This window comes from Schistocerca cancellata, chromosome 10 (assembly GCF_023864275.1).
Source record: "Schistocerca cancellata isolate TAMUIC-IGC-003103 chromosome 10, iqSchCanc2.1, whole genome shotgun sequence".
NCBI lineage: Eukaryota > Metazoa > Arthropoda > Insecta > Orthoptera > Acrididae > Schistocerca > Schistocerca cancellata.
Window position 1 is genome coordinate 75,469,021 of NC_064635.1, and position 22,573 is coordinate 75,491,593.

General features: G+C 47.0%; 1 protein-coding gene across 1 annotated transcript in view; it reads left to right on the top strand.

Annotated features, from left to right (window-relative positions):
- LOC126106556 (luciferin sulfotransferase-like) overlaps positions 1–22,573 on the top strand; it is a 190,270-nt gene that overhangs the window by 147,988 nt on the left and 19,709 nt on the right. Inside the window, exon 4 of the mRNA XM_049912893.1 lies at positions 8,315–8,456. Within this exon, the coding sequence (XP_049768850.1) occupies positions 8,315–8,456 (142 nt within the window). The remainder of the gene's footprint in view (positions 1–8,314; positions 8,457–22,573) is intronic.

Sequence of the window (22,573 nt, forward strand, 5' to 3'; positions counted from 1 at the left end):
GGTAAGGCATATGTCACGCATCACATTTCTACGAAGAATCATGCAGATTCGCGGTGACATCGACATCAACATCTACATTCATGTTTAAGGAAGATACCCAGAAAGAAATGCTCGTTATTGCTGGAGAACTAACAACAGCTTATAAAGTTGTCACGCATCATCAGTTCTTCAGTTCTCTTGATTCTACAGCAAAACTGAATCTCGCAATGTATCCTGGCTCCAGAGTCGCTGGAAAGCTGTCTACAGCCAGGAGCAAAGCTGCAGCGACTGTTAAAAACGTTCTCGCGCACACGCAGTGTCTGAATGCATAAAACAATCGCCAGAAGTTTCATTTTACGGCATAGACACCGATGCGTCGAACCAAAAGGCTGAAAAGATGTTTTCCTTAGTTGTTTAATACTTTATTGAAACTGACTGAATTCAACAGAAGATGTTGAAGTTTCATTCGTCGAATAACGAAACATGGGAGAGAATTGCAAACGTTTGTCTAGACACTTTAAGACAACTGCAAAGTCCATTAGATAAATTAATCGCTTTTTGTGGAGGGCTTCATCAACGCGGCCAGGGGAATGTGTTTCACCAAATTAAAGAAGAACTAGGAAGAAACGTAGAAGGTATTGGATGCGCTGCCCATATTCTCCACAATATCAACTGCTGCTCGGGCCTTAACTCTGGCCATTCAAATAATCGTCATGAAAGTATTTATTTTTCAACATACACGGTGAGCACAGAGAAGCTGAATGAGTTCTGCTTATACGTTGGTGCCAGTCATCAGGCTCTTCTGTCTCACACAAAAACAAGATGGCTGTCGTTAACCCTCGCAGTTGACAGAATTCTTAAACTTTGAATTCCATTGAAACAGCTTTTTGACGCCGAAGACAGACCACCTAAAATAATTCCGGATTTTTTCAGTACTCCGACCAGTGAAATTTACTTCCTGTTTCTGCGTTCAGACTTGGCTCTGTTTGAAAACAATATAAAAAGGGTGGATGGAAGAAAGTCTCGATAGTTGAAATAATGTCTGAATTGAAGGAAGAACGCCAATTTTATTGGCATGAAAACCAAGAGGAATTTCAAGAAATGAAAGTATAAAAATCCTAACGAATTAATTTGATTTCTAAATTTCAGGAAGAGACAATGGTTTTCTATATCATAGCGCTTGATTACTTAGAGAAATGGGCTATTTCTTTTAATAAGTACACACCTGGAAATGGAAAAAAGAACACATTGACACCGGTGTGTCAGACCCACCATACTTGCTCCGGACACTGCGAGAGGGCTGTACAAGCAATGATCACACGCACGGCACAGCGGACACACCAGGAACCGCGGTGTTGGCCGTCGAATGGCGCTAGCTGCGCAGCATTTGTGCACCGCCGCCGTCAGTGTCATCCAGTTTGCCGTGGCATACGGAGCTCCATCGCAGTCTTTAACACTGGTAGCATGCCGCGACAGCGTGGACGTGGACTTTCCAGCAAATTAGGGACACTGTTGCTCCTGGGGTATCGGCGAGGACCATTCGCAACCGTCTCCATGAAGCTGGGTTACGGTCCCGCACACCGTTACGCCGTCTTCCGCTCACGCCCCAACATCGTGCAGCCCGCCTCCAGTGGTGTCGCGACAGGCGTGAATGGAGGGACGAATGGAGACGTGTCGTCTTCAGCGATGAGAGTCGCTTCTGCCTTGGTGCCAATGATGGTCGTATGCGTGTTTGGCGCCGTGCAGGTGAGCGCCACAATCAGGACTGCATACGACCGAGGCACACAGGGCCAACACCCGGCATCATGGTGTGGGGAGCGATCTCCTACACTGGCCGTACATCACTGGTGATCGTCAAGGGGACACTGAATAGTGCACGGTACATCCAAACCGTCATCGAACCCATCGTTCTACCATTCCTAGACCGGCAAGGGAACTTGCTGTTCCAACAGGACAATGCACGTCCGCATGTATCCCGTGCTACCCAACGTGCTCTAGAAGGTGTAAGTCAACTACCCTGGCCAGCAAGATCTCCGGATCTGTCCCCCATTGAGCATGTTTGGGACTGGATGAAGCGTCGTCTCACGCGGTCTGCACGTCCAGCACGAACGCTGGTCCAACTGAGGCGCCAGGTGGAAATGGCATGGCAAGCCGTTCCACAGGACTACATCCAGCATCTCTACGATCGTCTCCATGGGAGAATAGCAGCCTGCATTGCTGCGAAAGGTGGATATACACTGTACTAGTGCCGACATTGTGCATGCTCTGTTGCCTGTGTCTATGTGCCTGTGGTTCTGTCAGTGTGATCATGTGATGTATCTGACCCCAGGAATGTGTCAATAAAGTTTCCCCTTCCTGGGACAATGAATTCACGGTGTTCTTATTTCAATTTCCAGGAGTGTATATGCCGACGACATCCAACTGTACATAAGTGCAAGCCCCAAGAACATTGCTGACGCAGTAGCGAGTATGAACGCAGATCTCTGCACTGTTTCTCGATGGGCACAGAACCTAGGTCTGAAACTAAACCCCAAGAAATCCCAGGTCATACTTATATCTCATCCAAAGTTAATCAGCCGGAACTTTCGCGAAACAGTCCCTCAAATACTCCTCAATGGTATCCAACTACCATACCAAAAAACAGTAAAAGACCTTGGAATAATCTTGGATTAACACCTGAACTGGGAAGAACAAACAGTCACAGCTTGCCGGAAATCGCTCTCCTTCCTACATGCAATTCAAAAATTTAGAAAAATATTTCCAACCCATGTTAAACAAAAATTAGCCCAAACACTAGTCTTGCCTAATCTTTACTACTGTGATGTAGTTCAACACGACACAAATAGTGAAAATTCGAGATGCTCCGAGCTAGTGATGAACGCTTGCGTTACATACGTGTGCAGTATACGGTTGTATGATCATATCAGTCCTTCATACTCCCAGCTAGGTTGGACACGCCCACATAAGGCACGCGATCTCCACACGATGTGCTTACTTCATCGATTTCTTAAGCACTGGTGCCCCCAATATTTATCTTCTCACATTAAACACCTATCATCATTCCACAACCGCAGTACCAGATCGAATACGTCTAGCATCTTGGCTGTACCTTTACATAACACAAAATCTTTCTCCGTGTCATTCTCCATCTCAGCCATACGACTATGGAACGCGCTCCCCTGTGATCTGCGTCTTATCCAGAACCACTCAGCTTTCAAGAGGGAACTCAAAACTTACATATTATGGCTGGTATAGCCACCATTGTTGTGCCCCTCTCATCTCTTTCTTTCTCCTCTCCATCATAGCTTCGAATTTTACCATTCTATTTCTCTTCCTCTAACCTATCTACCTCTTCTATTTCTCGTTCACCCCATTCTATCGTCTTATGTCTCTGCTCGATGAGAATAACTCACAAGCTGCAAGAATATAACGAGAAAATTCCCAACTAGCAATAGGACTGAAATTCATAAAATAAAAATATGTTTACTTTCATATACATAGTCATTACTATTATTATTATTATTATTATTATTATTGATTGTTATAATTATTTTTTGATTGTTATAATTATCATTGTACTATTGTTATAATCTCTATTTTTTTCTTTAACATTAATACTGTATAACATGTTATATGTCCTTAATATTCTGTAGAAACTGAAATTTGTTCAATCTGAGTATGCCTGGTTAGGTGTAAGAGAGGGCCTGAAGGCCCTAATCTTTCCAGGTAAAATAAATGCATAAATAAATAAATAAATATGAATACGTAAATGACCTGTGCAGCTCTGGGGCTGACCTTCATAGCTGTCGGCGGCATAATACTCGCGGCACTACTTTCTGGACTCGCATTCGGGAGGACGTCGGTTCAATCCCGTCTCCGGACATCCTGATTTAGGTTTTCCGAGATTTCCCTAAATCGTTTCAGGCAAATGCCGGGATGGTTCCTTTGAAAGGGCACGCCCGATTTCCTTCCCACTCCTTCCCTAACCCGAGCTTGCGCTCCGTCTCTAATGACCTCGTTGTCGACGGGACGTTAAACACTAAGCACCATCACCACCACCACTTTCTGACCACGTGTGGGGCGGGCGCTAGCAGGCGCCTTGGAAGTGGCGGTCTCTGCCATCTCTGGTACCGCCGCCTGCTGGCTCTGCGTTACCACGACGAGGCGAGATAGTGACGCTGAGGCATGCAGGGGCCGTGTAGGCTGCACGCGTGCCCGAGGTGCTCGAAGGTTTGCCGATAGCTTTTGCGAAGATCTTCGGTGTAGCGAATACGCTCACGTTCAGAAACAGCAGAACACCTTGAACAACTAGGGATAGGACATTCATATTCTCAGGACATGTATGAAACGCCCGCTAAACCCTCTGGAGGAACAGGTGATTAGGATTGCGGAAAGGGCCAAATAAGGTGACGGTCAGTTTCACTTCAAAATTGTAATTTATTGCAATTTAATAACACATTTAAACCAAAACGGCATAACCTCTACAACTACGACGTTCAAAATCCAATTCTTTCACGGCTGAAGGCCCCCCAACAAGAAATCTTAAAAATCAAGAAGATAAATTTCAAGTGACTGAAGACACGCAGTTAAAATTGCAAATAAAATAATTAAAATATATATGTATATATCACAACTAGGCTGAAAGCCTCAAGGCAGAACATAAACAAGGTGCAATACCAATGGCTGAAGGCCACAATTAAATTTCAAAATTTTAAAATATATTACCATAATCTTTTAATGTTAGTTATAATCCGTCTTGATTGCAAAAAAATTTCTTTTTTATTCATATGACCGGTTTCGGTTCATTCAGAACCATCTTCAGATCTGATATTTCAATCACAGGAGTAACCCGTCCAAATTCAATAACTTTCACATGTGACGCAGCATGTGAAAGTTGCTGGATTTGGACGATATTTCAGTTACAGGAGTAACCCGTCCAAATTTAGCTACTTTCGCATGTGACGCAGCATGTGAAAGTTGCTGGATTTGGACGGGTTACTCCTGTAACTGAAATATCAGATATGAAGATGGTTCTGAATGAACCGAAACCGGTCATATGAATAAAAAAAAATTTGCAATCAAGACGGATTATAACTAACATTATACAATTACTGATTGCTGCTATCCCATCTGACATTATGTCTGTTTTTGCATAATCTTTTAAGGCAGAAGGCCGCATTGTTTTCGCTTAAGGGGAAATTTTAAGCGGCTGAAGGCCTACAGCTGATTTTCCAAAAATTCAAAATACCTTAAACCTTAAGTGGCTGACAGCGCAATAAATGAAAAGATAGCACAACAGTAACTTTCAGCAAAACATCCACTTGCCAGAATTCAAACTTACGTATATGGGCTAAAGGCCTTTGATTTACATAAAACACAATAATTTTTTTTCCTTTAAAGCATTGGCTATAATAGATTATCAACAGACCATTAAACACCCATGAAAAGGACAGTATAGACAACAGCACTCAGGCACCTCCAGGGGGGAGGGGGGCTGCCCTCGAAACATTAACGTTCACTTAGATGAGACAGGTGGTGGGCCCAACTACACGTGATCCGTCGGTAGCCCAACCGAGAGACAGTCACGGACCGACCGACCAAACGACTTGTTAGCCACCAATCGGTACATGAACTTAAGGACTGAACTGTTACGGACGTGATTATCCACAACGAAATACGTATTAATCTGTCAAAACTACACACCGTGTTGGACAGCGACAACAGGTAAGGAACGGACACTGCCTGAAATTATGTTAGTGGCCAAGGGCAGGTAACCGGAACACTGACGGCCACAAGGCAGAAAATTCCTCAGGTGCACTTGAATTGTAGAGAACCAATATAGTTAATTCCACCGCACGGTGGCTCGATTTCACCGCTAAAAACACTCGGTTTTGCTCACAGGAAAAGCTCCCCGACAACGAACCACCGAAACGAACGAAACAACATGAAGGGACGTGGCTTGGGTACTGAAGACACCACCTAACTTTGACGCCCTGGGGCGGTGAGCCACGAAGCTCGTAGCGATCGGACAGCTCCACACACGCTCCGACACTGCGCAAGGACCGCCAGCGGACCCAGTCGACTGCGCCGCACGGAGATATCCTCCCTGGTCCGCGCCAACTGACCGACTACCCTCTGAATGCAGACAACATCTAATATAGTCGTCAGTGGAAATAACGCCAACTACACACACAACCTGACAAACACTTGCACGAAGACCTGAACGATACCCAACAGTAACTAAGCATGCACGAAGACAAATTGGGAGACGATGCGCACACACGCAGCCGACTCATGAACGATCGGCGAGTCAAAACGCGTCGTCCGGTAGGACGACGGACCTACGATCCACCAAGACTGTGTCCCGGCTACATCTACAACTACATCTACACCATACTCCGCAAGCCAGCTGACGGTGTGTGGCGGAGGGTACTTTGAGTACCTCTATCGGTTCTCCCTTCTATTCCAGTCTCGTATTGTTCGTGGAATGAAGGATTGTCGGTACGCCTCTGTGTGGGCTCTAATCTTTCTGATTTCATCCTCATGGTCTCTGCGAGATATACGTAGCAGGGAGCAATATACTGCTTGACTCCTCGGAGAAGATATGTTCTCGAAACTTTGACAAAAGCCCGTACCGAGCTACTGAGCGTCTCTCCTCCAGAGTCTTCCACTGGAGTTTATCTATCATCTCCGTAACGCTTTCGCGATTACTAAATGATCCTGTAAAGAAGCGCGCTGCTCTCCGTTGGATCTTCTCTATCTCTTCTATCAACCCTATCTGCTACGGATCCCACACTGCTGAGCAGTATTCAAGCAGTGGGCGAACAAGTGTACTGTAACCTACTTCCTTTGTTTTCGGATTGCATTTCCGTAGGATTCTTCCAATTAATCTCAGTCTGGCATCTGCTTTACCGACGATCAACTTTATATGATCATTCCATTTTAAATCACTCCTAATGCATACTCCCAGATAATTTATGGAATTAACTGCTTCCAGTTGCTGACTTGCTATATTGTAGCTAAATGATAAGGGATCTTTCTATCTATTTATTCGCAGCACATTACACTTGTCTACATTGAGATTCAATTGCCATTCCCTGTACCATGCGTCAATTCGCTGCAGCTCCTCCTGCATTTCAGTACAATTTTCCATAGTTAAAACCTCTCGATATACCACAGCATCATCCGCGAAAAGCCTCAGTGAACTTCCGATTTTATCCACAAGGTCCAAGTGATGTGTGGCGTCTCCCGAGGGCCTGGTGAGAAATTTCGCCTGAAGCTATGCAGCCAATGTTACATAACTGTCGTGCTGTTTCTTCTTCAAGACAATTCTCAGCCGCATTCTGCAGGGGCAATGAAGATGCTCCTGCATGGTTTTCAATTGGAAATTTATGTTTACCCACAATACAGCCCGTAATTGTCTCCCTCTGAGTTTCATCGCTGGTCACATGAACCACTGTCTATGAAGACAATATTTTGGCATAGACAGCGAGCTGTAGGCCAGTGTGAAAGATTGGCGGAAAGCAATGGCGGCTGCCTTCTATGATGAGGGTATTGAAAAGTTGGTGCACCGCTACGACAAATGTCTAAGTCAGAACGGCGACTACGTAGAGAAGTAGCTGGAAGGTGTAGCTAACTGTTACAAATAAAACATTTCTGATATTCACTGTGGTTTCCATTTCGCGATCAATCGGAACTTACTTTCTGGACAGGCCTCGTACATGATGGCGGGAACATGAGCCACGCACGGTTCAATGTACATTAGTATGTTTTGCAGAAATGATTAGCAGTTGAACAGTGTCGGCCAGCAGGTTCAAGATGAACATAGATATCGCGGTGCAACACCACCTACCGGTAAAATTTGCCTGCGGCTCTCGCTGTCGCTATAAACCGAAGGTAATGGGTGTGACTTGAATGGACGTGCGTGATGCCTCGCAGACGTAAGCGCGAGCCGAACCGTCAAAGCAGTGAATTTGAAACGGGGCGCATTATTCGTGTGAGAGAATATGACACATCGATCCGAGAAATTACTACTCGTGTGGGACGAAGTGTTTCGGCAGGGCAACGGGTGTGTGGATAATGGTTCACGGAACACCGTAGAGCACGATGAGATCTGTCAGGTCGCACCACCCATACCACCCCCACCCCCACCCCCTCTCTCTCTCACTCGAGAAGATCAGATCGACACCTCATCCGAATGGAATTGCAGGACAGATATGCGTCCTTCTCACTAAATTGTTGTGTTACGCTATTAATGATCCACTCAGTGTCCTCTTGCACATGCCTTTTCCGTGACTACTTTTCTTCACTAATTCTGCTTTTATTGTCATTGCAGATTCTCGTCAATTCTGAAAGAAATGGCGGATCTGGGGCCGCACTCAATAGAAGCCTGTGCGAAACTGAAGTCGCCGAGGTTCATCAAAAGCCATCTTCCACTCCAACTACTGCCGAAGCAGCTGTGGACGGTGAAGCCCAAGGTAAGGCAGTGTCTTCTCGTCTTCGTTACCTGCTCCACATCTGACGAGTGGATCGAAATGTCATATACCGCATATAAAGGAGGACATCTGTTATACAGAGTGTTCATTTTAACTGAAGACATTCATATATCACGAAATCTGCACACAGAATTGCCGAGTGCGGGAATCTTCACCTCCAGTCACTGTGCATGAAGTTCCTCCGTATGGTGAAAGTGTCATCATAGGGTGTGGCTTCACGGCTACGTTCATCAATGGTCTACTGTTTTTTGAACAGGTTGGCGCTCAAAGACCAAAGACGTGTAGTGTGACCGGCTAGCGTTACTGCGATATGCTTCGCCAGCATTTCATACCCGCATTGAACTCAACATTTTCGTGTAAGTTGGGGCCCCACCGCGCTTGGTTCGTGAAGTTCACCTGCTTCTCCGAAACACATTGGGAAATAATCGAATTGTCAACCTATCGTTTCCAAATGTTTGGCTGGCACGATCAACTAATCTCACTCCCTGTGATTTCTGGTTGGGAGGCTACCTGAAGTACAGGATTTACCAGGGAAATACACTCCTGGAAATGGAAAAAAGAACACATTCACACCGGTGTGTCAGACCCACCATACTTGCTCCGGACACTGCGAGAGGGCTGTACACGCAATGATCACACGCACGACACAGCGGACACACCAGGAACCGCGGTGTTGGCCGTCGAATGGCGCTAGCTGCGCAGCATTTGTGCACCGCCGCCGTCAGTGTCAGCCAGTTTGCCGTGGCATACGGAGCTCCATCGCAGTCTTTAACACTGGTAGCATGCCGCGACAGCGTGGACGTGAACCGTATGTGCAGTTGACGGACTTTGAGCGAGGGCGTATAGTGGGCATGCGGGAGGCCGGGTGGACGTACCGCCGAATTGCTCAACACGTAGGGCGTGAGGTCCCCACAGTACATCGATGTTGTCGCCAGTGGTCGGCGGAAGGTGCACGTGCCCGTCGACCTGGGACCGGACCGCAGCGACGCACGGATGCACGCCAAGACCGTAGGATCCTACGCAGTGCCGTAGGGGACCGCACCGCCACTTCCCAGCAAATTAGGGACACTGTTGCTCCTGGGGTATCGGCGAGGACCATTCGCAACCGTCTCCATGAAGCTGGGCTACGGTCCCGCACACCGTTAGGCCATCTTCTGCTCACGCCCCAACATCGTGCAGCCCGCCTCCAGTGGTGTCGCGACAGGCGTGAATGGAGGGACGAATGGAGACGTGTTGTCTTCAGCGATGAGAGTCGCTTCTGCCTTGGTGCCAATGATGGTCGTATGCGTGTTTGGCGCCGTGCAGGTGAGCGCCACAATCAGGACTGCATACGACCGAGGCACACAGGGCCAACACCCGGCATCATGGTGTGGGGAGCGATCTCCTACACTGGCCGTGCACCACTGGTGATCGTCGAGTGGACACTGAATAGTGCACGGTACATCCAAACCGTCATCGAACCCATCGTTCTACCATTCCTAGACCGGCAAGAGAACTTGCTGTTCCAACAGGACAATACACGTCCGCATGTATCCCGTGCCACCCAACGTGCTCTAGAAGGTGTAAGTCAACTACCCTGGCCAGCAAGATCACCGGATCTGTCCCCCATTGAGCATGTTTGGGACTGGATGGAGCGCCGTCTCACGCGGTCTGCACGTCCAGCACGAACGCTGGTCCAACTGAGGCGCCAGGTGGAAATGGCATGGCAAGCCGTTCCACAGGACTACATCCAGCATCTCTACGATCGTCTCCATGGGAGAATAGCAGCCTGCATTGCTGCGAAAGGTGGATATACACTGTACTAGTGCCGACATTGTGCATGCTCTGTTGCCTGTGTCTATGTGCGTGTGGTTCTGTCAGTGTGATCATGTGATGTATCTGACCCCAGGAATGTGTCAATAAAGTTTCCCCTTCCTGGGACAATGAATTCACGGTGTTCTTATTTCAATTTCCAGGAGTGTATTTACACATGTGCTGATCTGAAGCGCACCTTATCAACAGAGGTAGCCAGCATACGTACGGGCATGTTTCGTTATGCTGTGCACGATGCAATCCTGCGCTTTCAGACTCTTCTGGACACTGATTGACGCCATACTGAGCTCCTTATCTATCAGTAATGGTACCGGTATGTAGTGGTACGATGTACCGTATCAGACATTAAAAGTGTTTCGACTGAATTAATTCACTATTATTTCTCTTCCCCATGTCCTTGACATTAATACAACCAAGTTTGGTCCTCGCACAGTAATTACACTACAGACCATTAAAATTGCAACACCACAGAGATGACGTGCTACAGACGCGATATTTAACCGACAGGAAGAAGATGCTGTGATACGCAAATGATTAGCTTTTCAGACCATTCACAAAAGGTTGGCGCCGGTGGCGACACCTACAACGTGCTGACATGAGGAAAGTTTTCAACCGATTTCTCATACACAAACAGCAGTTGACCGGCGTTTCCCGGTGAAACATTGTTGTGATGCCTCTTGTAAGGATGATAAATGGGTACCATCACGTTTCCGAGTTTCATAAAGATCGGATTGTAGCCTATGGCGATTGCGGTTTATCGTATCGCGACATTGCTGCTCGCGTTGGTCGAGATCCAATGACTGTTAGCAGAATATGTAATCGGTGGGTTCAGGAGGGTAATACGGAACGCCGTGCTGGATCCCAACGGCCACGTATCACTAGCAGTCGAGATGACAGGCATCTTATCCGCATGCCTGTAACGATACGTGCAGTCACATCTCGATCCCTGAGTCAACAGATGGGGAGGTATGCAAGACAAAAACCATCTGCACGAACAGTTCGACGACGTTTGCAGTAGCATGGACTATCAGCTCGGAGACCATGGCTGCGGTTACCCTTGACGCTGCATCACAGACAGGAGCGCCTGCGATGGTGTACTCAACGAATAACCTGGGTGCACGAATGGCAAATCGTCATTTTTTCGGATGAATCCAGGTTCTTTTTACAGTATCATGATGGTCGTATCGGTGTTTGGCGACATCGCGGTGAACGCACATTGGAAGCGTGTATTCGTCATCGCCATAGTGGCCTATCACCCGACGTGATGGTACGGGGTGCCATTGGTTACACGTCTCGGTCACCTCTTGTTCGCATTGACGGCACTTTGAACAGTTGACGTTACATTTCAGATGTTTTACGACCCGTGGCTCTACCCTTCTTTCGATCCCTGCGAAACCCTACGTTTCAGCAGGATAATGCACGACCGCATCTTGCAGGTCCTGTACGGGCCTCTGTGGATACAGAAAATGTTCGACTGCTGCCCTGGCCAGCACATTCTCCAGATCTCTCACCAATTGAAAACGTCTGGCCAATGGTGGCCGAGCAACTGGCTCGTTACAATACGCCAGTCACTACTCTTGATGAACTGTGGTATGGTATTGAAGCTTGGAACGTCCCCTTTGAACAATTATACAAGACTGTGCTTAAACTGACACACAATATTTTTTAGCGCAACGCAATCTGACTTTCAAAAATCCCTACAAAAGAATGGCCCTGACTAACATTAACCTATACCTTTCACAAATCACTTACCTCACAAAAATCTTCATTACTCGAACTACTGCAATACAGCGAGCGCCACTACTGCCAGCTAAATAAAAGATCCAAACTACGGAAGGCACTAACTACTGATAGGGATAGTTAGCAAATGAAAGATTTTAATAGAGAACAAACAATGTATTTACCTTAATAGTCATAATATATATAGCAGTTCATGACATCCAGTCTTACAAATTTCAAAACTCCGCCATCTCTCTCCCCACATCCACCACTGCTGACGGCTCACCTCCAACTGCGCAACGCTACGCGCTGTTCACATCCAGCTGCCCAACACTACAATGGCAGACAACAATGCAAACTAGCCACAGACTGCACACAGCACAGCCAGTGATTTTCATACAGAGCGCTACGTGGCGTTACCAATATAAAAACCTAAACAGCCTACTTACAAGCTGCATGGACAGCTGTACCTGTACACGCCATCCAAGCTCTGAGTCAATGCCCTGGTGTATCAAGGCCGTTATTACGGCCAGAGGTGGTTGTTCTGGGTACTGATTTCTCAGGATCTGTGCACCCAGATTGCGTGAAAATGTAATCAGATGTCAGTTCTAGTATAATATATTTCTCCAATGAATACACGTTCATCAACTGCATTTCTTCTTGGTGTAGCTGTTTTAATGGCCAGTAGTGTAGTTTCCGTGTTATAACGTGTTAAATACGAAAGTTTAATTATAACCAGCCGATATTTTTCCTGTCCAATTCCAATGATTACCCTTTTTGGAGTCGTCCATTCTCCTTCATCTGAACTTCATATTGTGTCATTTATTATCGTAGTATCTATAGCCCTAGATAACTTCAAACTCACGTCGTCATTCCTCAGTACTACCTCAGTATCCACCTTGTTCCCACACTGATTCTTCCGGATCGGTCGGTTACATTTGAGCCTGATATTTAATTGCCAGTATAAAGCTCCTCGGCTCAGCGTTAGCTGCCAGCATTTGCTTGGATCTGGAGAAAAAATCACCAGCTAGGGCGCCTGAAGGCGTTTGGTCTAAGGATGCACTGACCAACTGCAGAAGGATGCAGAAGACAATGGACATCAATGTACTATCTTTTATCCGTAAGTCATGTGGCATGTAACTGAAAAAGTGTCTTCTGATAACCTCTCCATTGGCAAATCATTCCGGATTACTCCCGCACTTCGGACTTCAGGAGAGGTATGCCGAAGGGGAAGATGAGAAAAGCACTGCAAAACAAAACGCAAATTCTGAAACTACAGGGTGATTCAAAAAGAATACCACAACTTTAGGAATTTAAAACTCTGCAACGACAAAAGGCAGAGCTAAGCACTATCTGTCGGCGAATTAAGGGAGCTATAAAGTTTCATTTAGTTGTACATTTGTTTGCTTGAGGCGCTGTTGACTAGGCGTCAGCGTCAGTTGATGCTAAGATGGCGACCGCTCAACAGAAAGCTTTTTGTGTTATTGAGTACGGCAGAAGTGAATCGACGACAGTTGTTCAGCGTGCATTTCGAACGAAGTATGGTGTTAAACCTCCTGATAGGTGGTGTATTAAACGTTGGTATAAACAGTTTACAGAGAATGGGTGTTTGTGCAAAGGGAAAAGTTCTGGACGGCCGAGAACGAGTGATGAAAATGTAGCACGCATCCAGCAAGCATTTGTTCGCAGCCCAGGAAAATCGACTCGCAGAGCTAGCAGAGAGCTGCAAATTCCACAATCAACTGTATGGAGAGTCCTACGAAAAATGTTAGTTATGAAACCTTATCGTCTGAAATTGGTTCAAGCACTGTCTGCAGCTGATAAGATTAAAAGAATCGATTTCTGTGATTTTATCCTTGCTCAAATGGAAACAGATGAATCTTTCGTTTCAAAGATTGTGTTTAGTGATGAAGCAACTTTCCACACTAACGGGAAAGTCAACCGTCACAATGTCTGTATATGGGGCACTGAGAATCCGCGGGAAACAACTCAGTATGAACGTGACTCGCCTAAGGTGAACGTTTTCTGTGCCATTTCAGCCAATAAAGTTTTTGGTCCCTTTTTCTTCGAAGGTGCTACTGTAACTGGACTACAGTATCTGGAGATGATAGAGAATTGGGTGTTCCCTCAGCTCGAACAAGAAGCACAACAGTTCATATTTCAGCAGGATGGAGCGCCACCACATTGGTACTTATCTGTCCGTAACTACCTGAACGTCAACTACCCGAGGCGATGGATCGGCCGCCAGGCAGCCCGTGACAGAGCACTTCATCACTGGCCTCCAAGAAGCCCTGATCTTACCCCCTGCGATTTTTTCTTATGGGGGTATGTTAAGGATATGGTGTTTCGGCCACCTCTCCCAGCCACCATTGATGATTTGAAACGAGAAATAACAGCAGCTATCCAAACTGTTACGCCTGATATGCTACAGAGAGTGTGGAACGAGTTGGAGTATCGGGTTGATATTGCTCGAGTGTCAGGAGGGGGCCATATTGAACATCTCTGAACTTGTTTTCGAGTGAAAAAAAACCTTTTTAAATACTCTTTGTAATGATGTATAACAGAAGGTTATATTATGTTTCTTTCATTAAATACACATTTTTAAAGTTGTGGTATTCTTTTTGGAATCACCCTGTATAATAGCAGTCAGTGAAGCTAAATAGAGAGAACATGAAGGTACGGCGACGAATATAAAACGATGTCGGCAGCCTCAGGAAATGGTATAAGGACAGTAGGATTCGTCACGAATATAAAAGTGGGACACAGAATGAGTTGCTGTGATCTGTATAGCTGTAGGATTATCCTCAACAGAATCGGAACGAAATGGCGACTGTACTTCAGCTACACATGACGACGCTACCAGAAGAAGTCGAAATGCGGGTACAGAGACTATACGAGTGAACTGAATGGATATTTCGGTATGTAAAGGGAGATGAAAGTGTACTTATCATGGGTGATTAGAACGATTTAGTAGAGAATGGAATCTAGGACGGAATTACGGAGGAATATCAGCTGGCAATAGTAAACATTAATAAAAGAACACGTTGATTTCTGTGACAAATTTAAACTAGTGGTAGCAAATACACTACTCAAAAGTGACAAGACTAGGTGGTACACTTCGAAAACGCAAAAAGACACTGGAATATAACAGCCGGTTTCTGAAACTGGTTACTGGATTATAAGGCGTATCTAGGAGGTGATACAACTCAGGCCACATTTCAGAAATGGCGTAGATAGGTCGAAGTATAAATAATTCTATGATGTATATATGCGGAGTGAAGCGGCGAATGAAAATTTGTACCAAGACCGGGATTTGAACCCATATCGCCGGGCTCACTCGGCACGTGTGCTAACCACTACGCCACCCTGGGACAGTGGCTTTGCACAACTGCATGGATTACCCTAGCACGACTCCCTCCTCAATATAAATTCCCATTCACGATTCAGGCTACTTGGTAATCCTCCTAAACTTAGAGGTACAAATTTTCATTCGTCTCTTCAGTCTGCATACTTGTATATTACATCACAGATGCTCGAGACCTGAAAACGTCTCATTAGATACAAGAAAATCGCCAGGAAATATTTGTTTGTGGAAGTGAGATATTGAAATTTTGAGAAGTGACAAGTTTTCTATGGGTGTACTACACACGCAGACTAGTCCGCAGCTCGTGGTCTCGCGGTCGCGTTCTCGCTTCCCGAGCACGGGGTCCCGGGTTCGATTCCCGGCGGGGTCAGCGATTTTCACCTGCTTCGAGATGACTGGGTGTTTGTGTTGTCCTCATCATTTCATCATCATTCATGCAAGTGGCAAGATTGGACTGAGAAAAGGTTGGGAATTTGTACGGGCGCTGATAACCGCGCGGTTGAGCGCCCCACAATCCAAACATCATCATCATCACACGCAGACTAAGCTGACACTCGGCGTGGTGGCTGATGGGAGCGAATGTAAATGAGAAATGCCTTAGGGTCGTTCACACCAGTCACTTCTCCGAGTATCAAGTTAGTTTGCGTGTACAGTATATATTTCTAAAATGAATACTACTGTGAGTTGATGAGGAGTGGACACTGCTAAAGAAGGTAATCTCAAAAGTGTGCAAACAAAATATAGGTATAAGAAAAGTAACTGCGGAGAAATACTTCTATTGATTTACAGTTAGGTGACGGGTCATGGGATAGCGATATGCACATATATACACATGGGAGGAGTATCGCGCACACAAGGTGTAAAAGGACAGTGCATTGGCAGGACTGTCATTTGTGCTCAGCTGATTCACATGAAAACGTCATTGTGGCCTCACGATGGGAATTAACACACATTGAGCGTGGAATGGTAGTTGGAGCTAGACGAACGGAATATTTCATTTCGGAAATCGTCATTTCCGTGATCCACAGCGTCAGCAATGTGCCAAGAACCCAACGGCCTTCACTTGACCGAGAGCAGCGGCGTTTGTGTCGAGTTATTAGTGTTAACAGACAATTTTATACTGCGTGAAACAACCGCAAAAATCAATGTGGGACGTACGACGAACATATCGATTAGGACACGGCGGCGAAATTTGGCGTTAATGGGCTGTGGCAGCAGACGACCTAGGCGAATGCCTTTTTGCGAACAGCACATCACCGGCAGCGCCTCTTCTGGACTCGTGACCATATCTGTTGGACCCTAGACGACCGGAAAACCGTGGTCTCGTCAGATACGTCAAATGGTTCAAATGGCTTGGAGCACTATGGGACTTAACATCTGAGGTCATCAGTCCCCTAGAACTTAGAACTAGTTAAACCTAACTAACCTAAGGACATCACACACATCCATGCCCGAGGCAGGATTCGAACCTGCGACCGTAGCAGTCGCGCGGTTCCAGACTGAAGCGCCTAGAACCGCTCGGCCACACCAGCCGGTTACAAGGGAATAAAAGATGAAATCGCTGTCGATAAGGAGGACATGGGATCCAGCATTAGAATCAGAGTTTAATGGATCCAGAATTAGATTTTCACTCTGCAGCGGAGTGTGCGCTGATGTGAGACTTCCTGGCAGATTAAAACTGTGTGCCGGACCGAGACTCGAACTCGGGACATTTGCCTTTCGCGGGCAAGTGCTCTACCAACTTTTTTTTCTTATTTTTTTCTTTCTTTTTTTTAGTCTCATTTTGTTCGTTCTACCTGCTAGGTGCGGACGTCGCAAGACACCCGGTTCAGTTCGTCGTTGATCCATTAACTCAGTCTTCTTTATTATAGGGGGCAGCTAACCCTCTCACCGAATACGCTGAGTTACCGTGTCAGCTACCAACTGAGCTACCCAAGCACGACTCACGCCCCGTCCTCACAGCTTTACTTCTGCCAGTACCTCGTCTCCTACCTTCCAAACTACACACAAGCTCTCCTGCAGCATTATAGGAAGAGCCTTCCAACCAGCTCTGGAGTTTGACCATCTAACGTGTCAGTTGGACAGAATTTGCTACCATACCACAAAGAAGAACATCTGACAACTTCATTAATCAATGTCAAACAGTGTAACTGCTTGCATGAGGGCCAGAGATGAACTAGGGCATCATTTTTTTGCTCAATTTGTGAAGCTACTTCTCTTGAATAAATCATTCAATTTTCTGAGATTGTTATCATTTTTTGTCTCTAAATGTACATCACATCTACCAATTTCAGTCTCATCCAAATAATTACCTAGTGCCGTGTCGTATCTTTCTCCTAGAATTATATTGTGATATGCACTGAAGAGCCAAAGAAACTGGTACACCTGCCTAAATCGTGTAGGCCCCCCGCGAGCACGCAGAAGTGCGTCAACACGACGTGGCATGGACTCGACTAACGTCTGAAGTAGTGCTGCAGGGAACTGACACCATGCATCCTGCAGGGCTGTCCATAAACCCGTACGAGATCTCTTCTGAACAGCACGTTGCAAGGCATCCCAGATATGCTCAATAGTGCTCATGTCTGGGAAGTTTGGTGGCCAGCGGAAGTGTCACTTTGTAGCAGTTCTGGAAGTGTGGGGTGTCGCATTGTCTCGCTAGAATTGCACAAGTTTGTCGGAAAGCACAATGGGCATGAATGGGTGCAGGTGATCAGACAGGTTGCTTACGTACGTGTCGCCTGTAAGACTCATACCTAGACGTATCGGTGGTCCCATATCACTCCAACTGCACACGCTCCACAACATTACAGAGCCTCCACCAGCTTGAACAGTCCCCTGCTGACATGCAGCGTCCATGGATTCATGAGGTTGCCTCCATACTCGTACACGTCCATCCGCTCGATACAATTTGAAACGAGACTCGTCCGACCAGGAAATATGTTTCCAGTCATCAATCGCTCAATGTCGGTGTTGATGGCCCAAGGCGAGGCGTAAAGCTTTGTGTCGTGCGGTCATCAAGGGTACAGGAGTGGGCCTTGGGGTCTGAAAATCGATATCGATGATGTTTCGTTGAATGGTTCGCACACTGACACTTGTTGATGGCAGCAATTTGCGGAAACGTTGCACTTCTGTCACGTTGAACGATACTCTTCAGTCGTCATTGGCCCCGATATTCCAGGACTTTTTTCCGGCCGCAGCGATGACGGAGTGTTGATGATTTGCCGGATTCTCGATATTCACGGTACACTCGTGAAATGGTCGCACGGGAAACCCGGCAATTCATCGCTATCTCGGAGATGCTGTGTCCCATCGCTCGTGTGTCGACTATAACATCACATTCAAACACGCTTAAATCTTGATAAACTGTCTTTGTAGCAGCAGCAACCGATCTAAGAACTGCGCTAGACACTTGTTGCCTTTTATAGGCACTGCCGACTGCATTGTCGTATTCTGCATGTTTACGTATCTCTGCATTTTAATATGCATGCCTATACCAGTTTCATTGGCGCTTCAGTGTATATTGTTACACTGCTCATTCAAAGTTATACTTGAGGCTTCATAATTACATGCTTATGAATTGCCTACGTTGTGTAATTTCGTATTCACTGGCCACTTCGTCCGAACATATACACTCCTGGAAATTGAAATAAGAACACCGTGAATTCGTTGTCCCAGGAAGGGGAAACTTTATTGACACATTCCTGGGGTCAGATACATCACATGATCACACTGACAGAACCACAGGTACATAGACACAGGCAACAGAGCATGCACAATGTCGGCACTAGTACAGTGTATATCCACCTTTCGCAGCAATGCAGGCTGCTATTCTCCCATGGAGACGATCGTAGAGATGCTGGATGTAGTCCTGTGGAACGGCTTGCCATGCCATTTCCACCTGGCGCCTCAGTTGGACCAGCGTTCGTGCTGGACGTGCAGACCGCGTGAGACGACGCTTCATCCAGTCCCAAACATGCTCAATGGGGGACAGATCCGGAGATCTTGCTGGCCAGGGTAATTGACTTACACCTTCTAGAGCACGTTGGGTGGCACGGGATACATGCGGACGTGCATTGTCCTGTTGGAACAGCAAGTTCCCTTGCCGGTCTAGGAATGGTAGAACGATGGGTTCGATGACGGTTTGGATGTACCGTGCACTATTCAGTGTCCCCTCGACGATCACTAGTGGTGTACGGCCAGTGTAGGAGATCGCTCCCCACACCATGATGCCGGGTGTTGGCCCTGTGTGCCTCGGTCGTATGCAGTCCTGATTGTGGCGCTCACCTGCACGGCGCCAAACACGCATACGACCATCATTGGCACCAAGGCAGAAGCGACTCTCATCGCTGAAGACGACACGTCTCCATTCGTCCCTCCATTCACGCCTGTCGCGACACCACTGGAGGCGGGCTGTACGATGTTGGGGCGTGAGCGGAAGACGGCCTAACGGTGTGCGGGACCGTAGCCCAGCTTCATGGAGACGGTTGCGAATGGTCCTCGCCGATACCCCAGGAGCAACAGTGTCCCTAATTTGCTGGGAAGTGGCGGTGCGGTCCCCTACGGCAGTGCGTAGGATCCTACGGTCTTGGCGTGCATCCGTGCGTCGCTGCGGTCCGGTCCCAGATCGACGGGCACGTGCACCTTCCGCCGACCACTGGCGACAACATCGATGTACTGTGGAGACCTCACGCCCCACGTGTTGAGCAATTCGGCGGTACGTCCACCCGGCCTCCCGCATGCCCACTATACGCCCTCGCTCAAAGTCCGTCAGCTGCACATACGTTTCACGTCCACGCTGTCGCGGCATGCTACCAGTGTTAAAGACTGCGATGGAGCTCCGTATGCCACGGCAAACTGGCTGACACTGACGGCGGCGGTGCACAAATGCTGCGCAGGTAGCGCCATTCGACGGCCAACACCGCGGTTCCTGGTGTGTCCGCTGTGCCGTGCGTGTGATCATTGCTTGTACAGCCCTCTCGCAGTGTCCGGAGCAAGTATGGTGGGTCTGACACACCGGTGTCAATGTGTTCTTTTTTCCATTTCCAGGAGTGTATTTTGTAATATATTTGTCTTGTTTCGAGGCAATGCAATGAATAATAAGACAACAGAATTTGAGAAAATAGGAATACTAAGGCATTATTGTAGCGACAACTTGGTGAAGTGAAACGCTATATTCACTGGTGTTTTTTTTTTTTTTTTTTAATTTGTGGTAAGTTCGTATGGGAGCAAACTGCCGAGCTCATCGGTGTCTAAGCTTACACACTACTTAAGCTAACTTACACTAACGACAACACACACACACACACACACACACACACCCATGCCCGAGGGATGACTCGAACTTTCGACGAGGGCAGCCGCGCGAACCATGGCAAGGCGCCCCAGAAAACGCGGCTACCCCGAGCGGCTATATTCACTTATCACAGGGCTCCGAGTATATTAAGAGACCACAAATTATTTAATAAAATCACTGCAACTATCAAGGCATTCCCAAGCTATGCAACAGGCATTGGATGCTACAAGAAAAGAAAAGATGCCGTCTCCTACAGCAGCAAAACTATTCGGTGTCAGAAGAAACACCCCTAGATTCTTGGAAACTTGAGAAGTACGTTTAACCAAGTGTAAGAGGAAAAAGTCCTAAGTGTATTTTTGACGTGGAACGAATACATTGAGGCAAACAGAAAGTGATTTACGGAAACTAGCACTTTTGGAGAATAATCTATCGCTAGCGCCTTAATCCCACAGTGTGCGTAGGGTCGGCACGGTTACATCGAATTTGGTATGGTTAGTTTGAAGGGGCCGCCAGATGGCCGTTCTGCCGCCACCATGTACCCCCCGAGGCGGAATCAATGTGCCCCAGCTGTCTGCGTCTAGTGTAAATCATGAAATAGTACGAACGTGTTTCAAATGTCTCCGAGTCGTAACTGAGGCAGGACGTGGGAACCAGCCCAGTATTCACTTAGTGGGATGCGGAAAACCGCGGAGAAACCACATCCAGGCTGGCCGGCACACCGGCCCTCGTCGTTACTCCGCCGGGCGGATTCGAACCGGAGCCGGTGCGCCTACCCGAGTCCAGGAAGCAGCGCATTAGCGCTCTCGGCTAACCTGCCAGGTCATTTCAGGAGAATAACTAACACAGAAATTAAGATGGCAGGCAAGGACTGGACGACACAGTTTAGGAAGAGAAATACAAATATAAGCGTTAGTAAACCAGATACGATTTCATACAAGTGTTATTTCTTCCTTTTCTCTGTCTCTGGCCATTTTGCCCTACCTAGCAGACAAAGTGGCATTTTGCAGACTTTGACGTAACATCACTTTTCCATTACAAAAAGATGATTTAAATAATAATACAGTACTGCCTATTAAAATTGCCACACCACGAAGATGACGTGCTACAGACGCGAAATTTAACCGACAGGAAGAAGATGCTGTGATATGCAAATTATTAGCTTTTCAGAGCATTCACACAAGGTTGGCACCGGTGGCGACACCTACAACGTGCTGACATGAGGAAAGTTTCCAACCGATTTCTCATACACAAACAGCAGTCGACCGGCGTTGCCTGCTGAAACGTTGTTGTGATGCCTCGTGTAAGGAGGAGAAATGCGTACCATCACGACTTTGATAAAGGTCGGATTGTAGCCTATCGCGATTGCGGTTTATCGTATCGCGACAATGCTGCTCGCGTCGGTCGAGATCCAATAACTGTTAGCCTAATATGAAATCGGTGGGTTCAGGAGGGTAATAGAGGGTAATACGGAACGCCGTGCTGGATCCCAACGGCCTCGTATCACTAGCCGTCGAGATGAAAGGCATCTTATCCGCATGGCTGTAACGGATCGTGCAGCCACGTCTCGATCCCTGAGTCACCAGATGGGAACGTTTGCAAGACAACAACCATCTGCACGAACAGTTCGATGACGTTTACAGCAGCATGGACTATCAGCTCGGAGACCGTGGCTGCGGTTACCCTTGACGCTGCATCACAGACAGGAGGGTCTGTGTTGGTGTACTCAACGACGAACCTGGGTGCACGAATGGCAAAACGTCATTTTTTCGCATGAATCCAGGTTCTTTTTACAGCATCTTGATGGTTGCATCCGTGTTTGGCGACATCGCGGTGAACGCACATTGGAAGCGTGTATTCGTCATCGCCATACTGGCGTATCACCCGGCGTGATGGTGTGGTGTGCCATTGGTT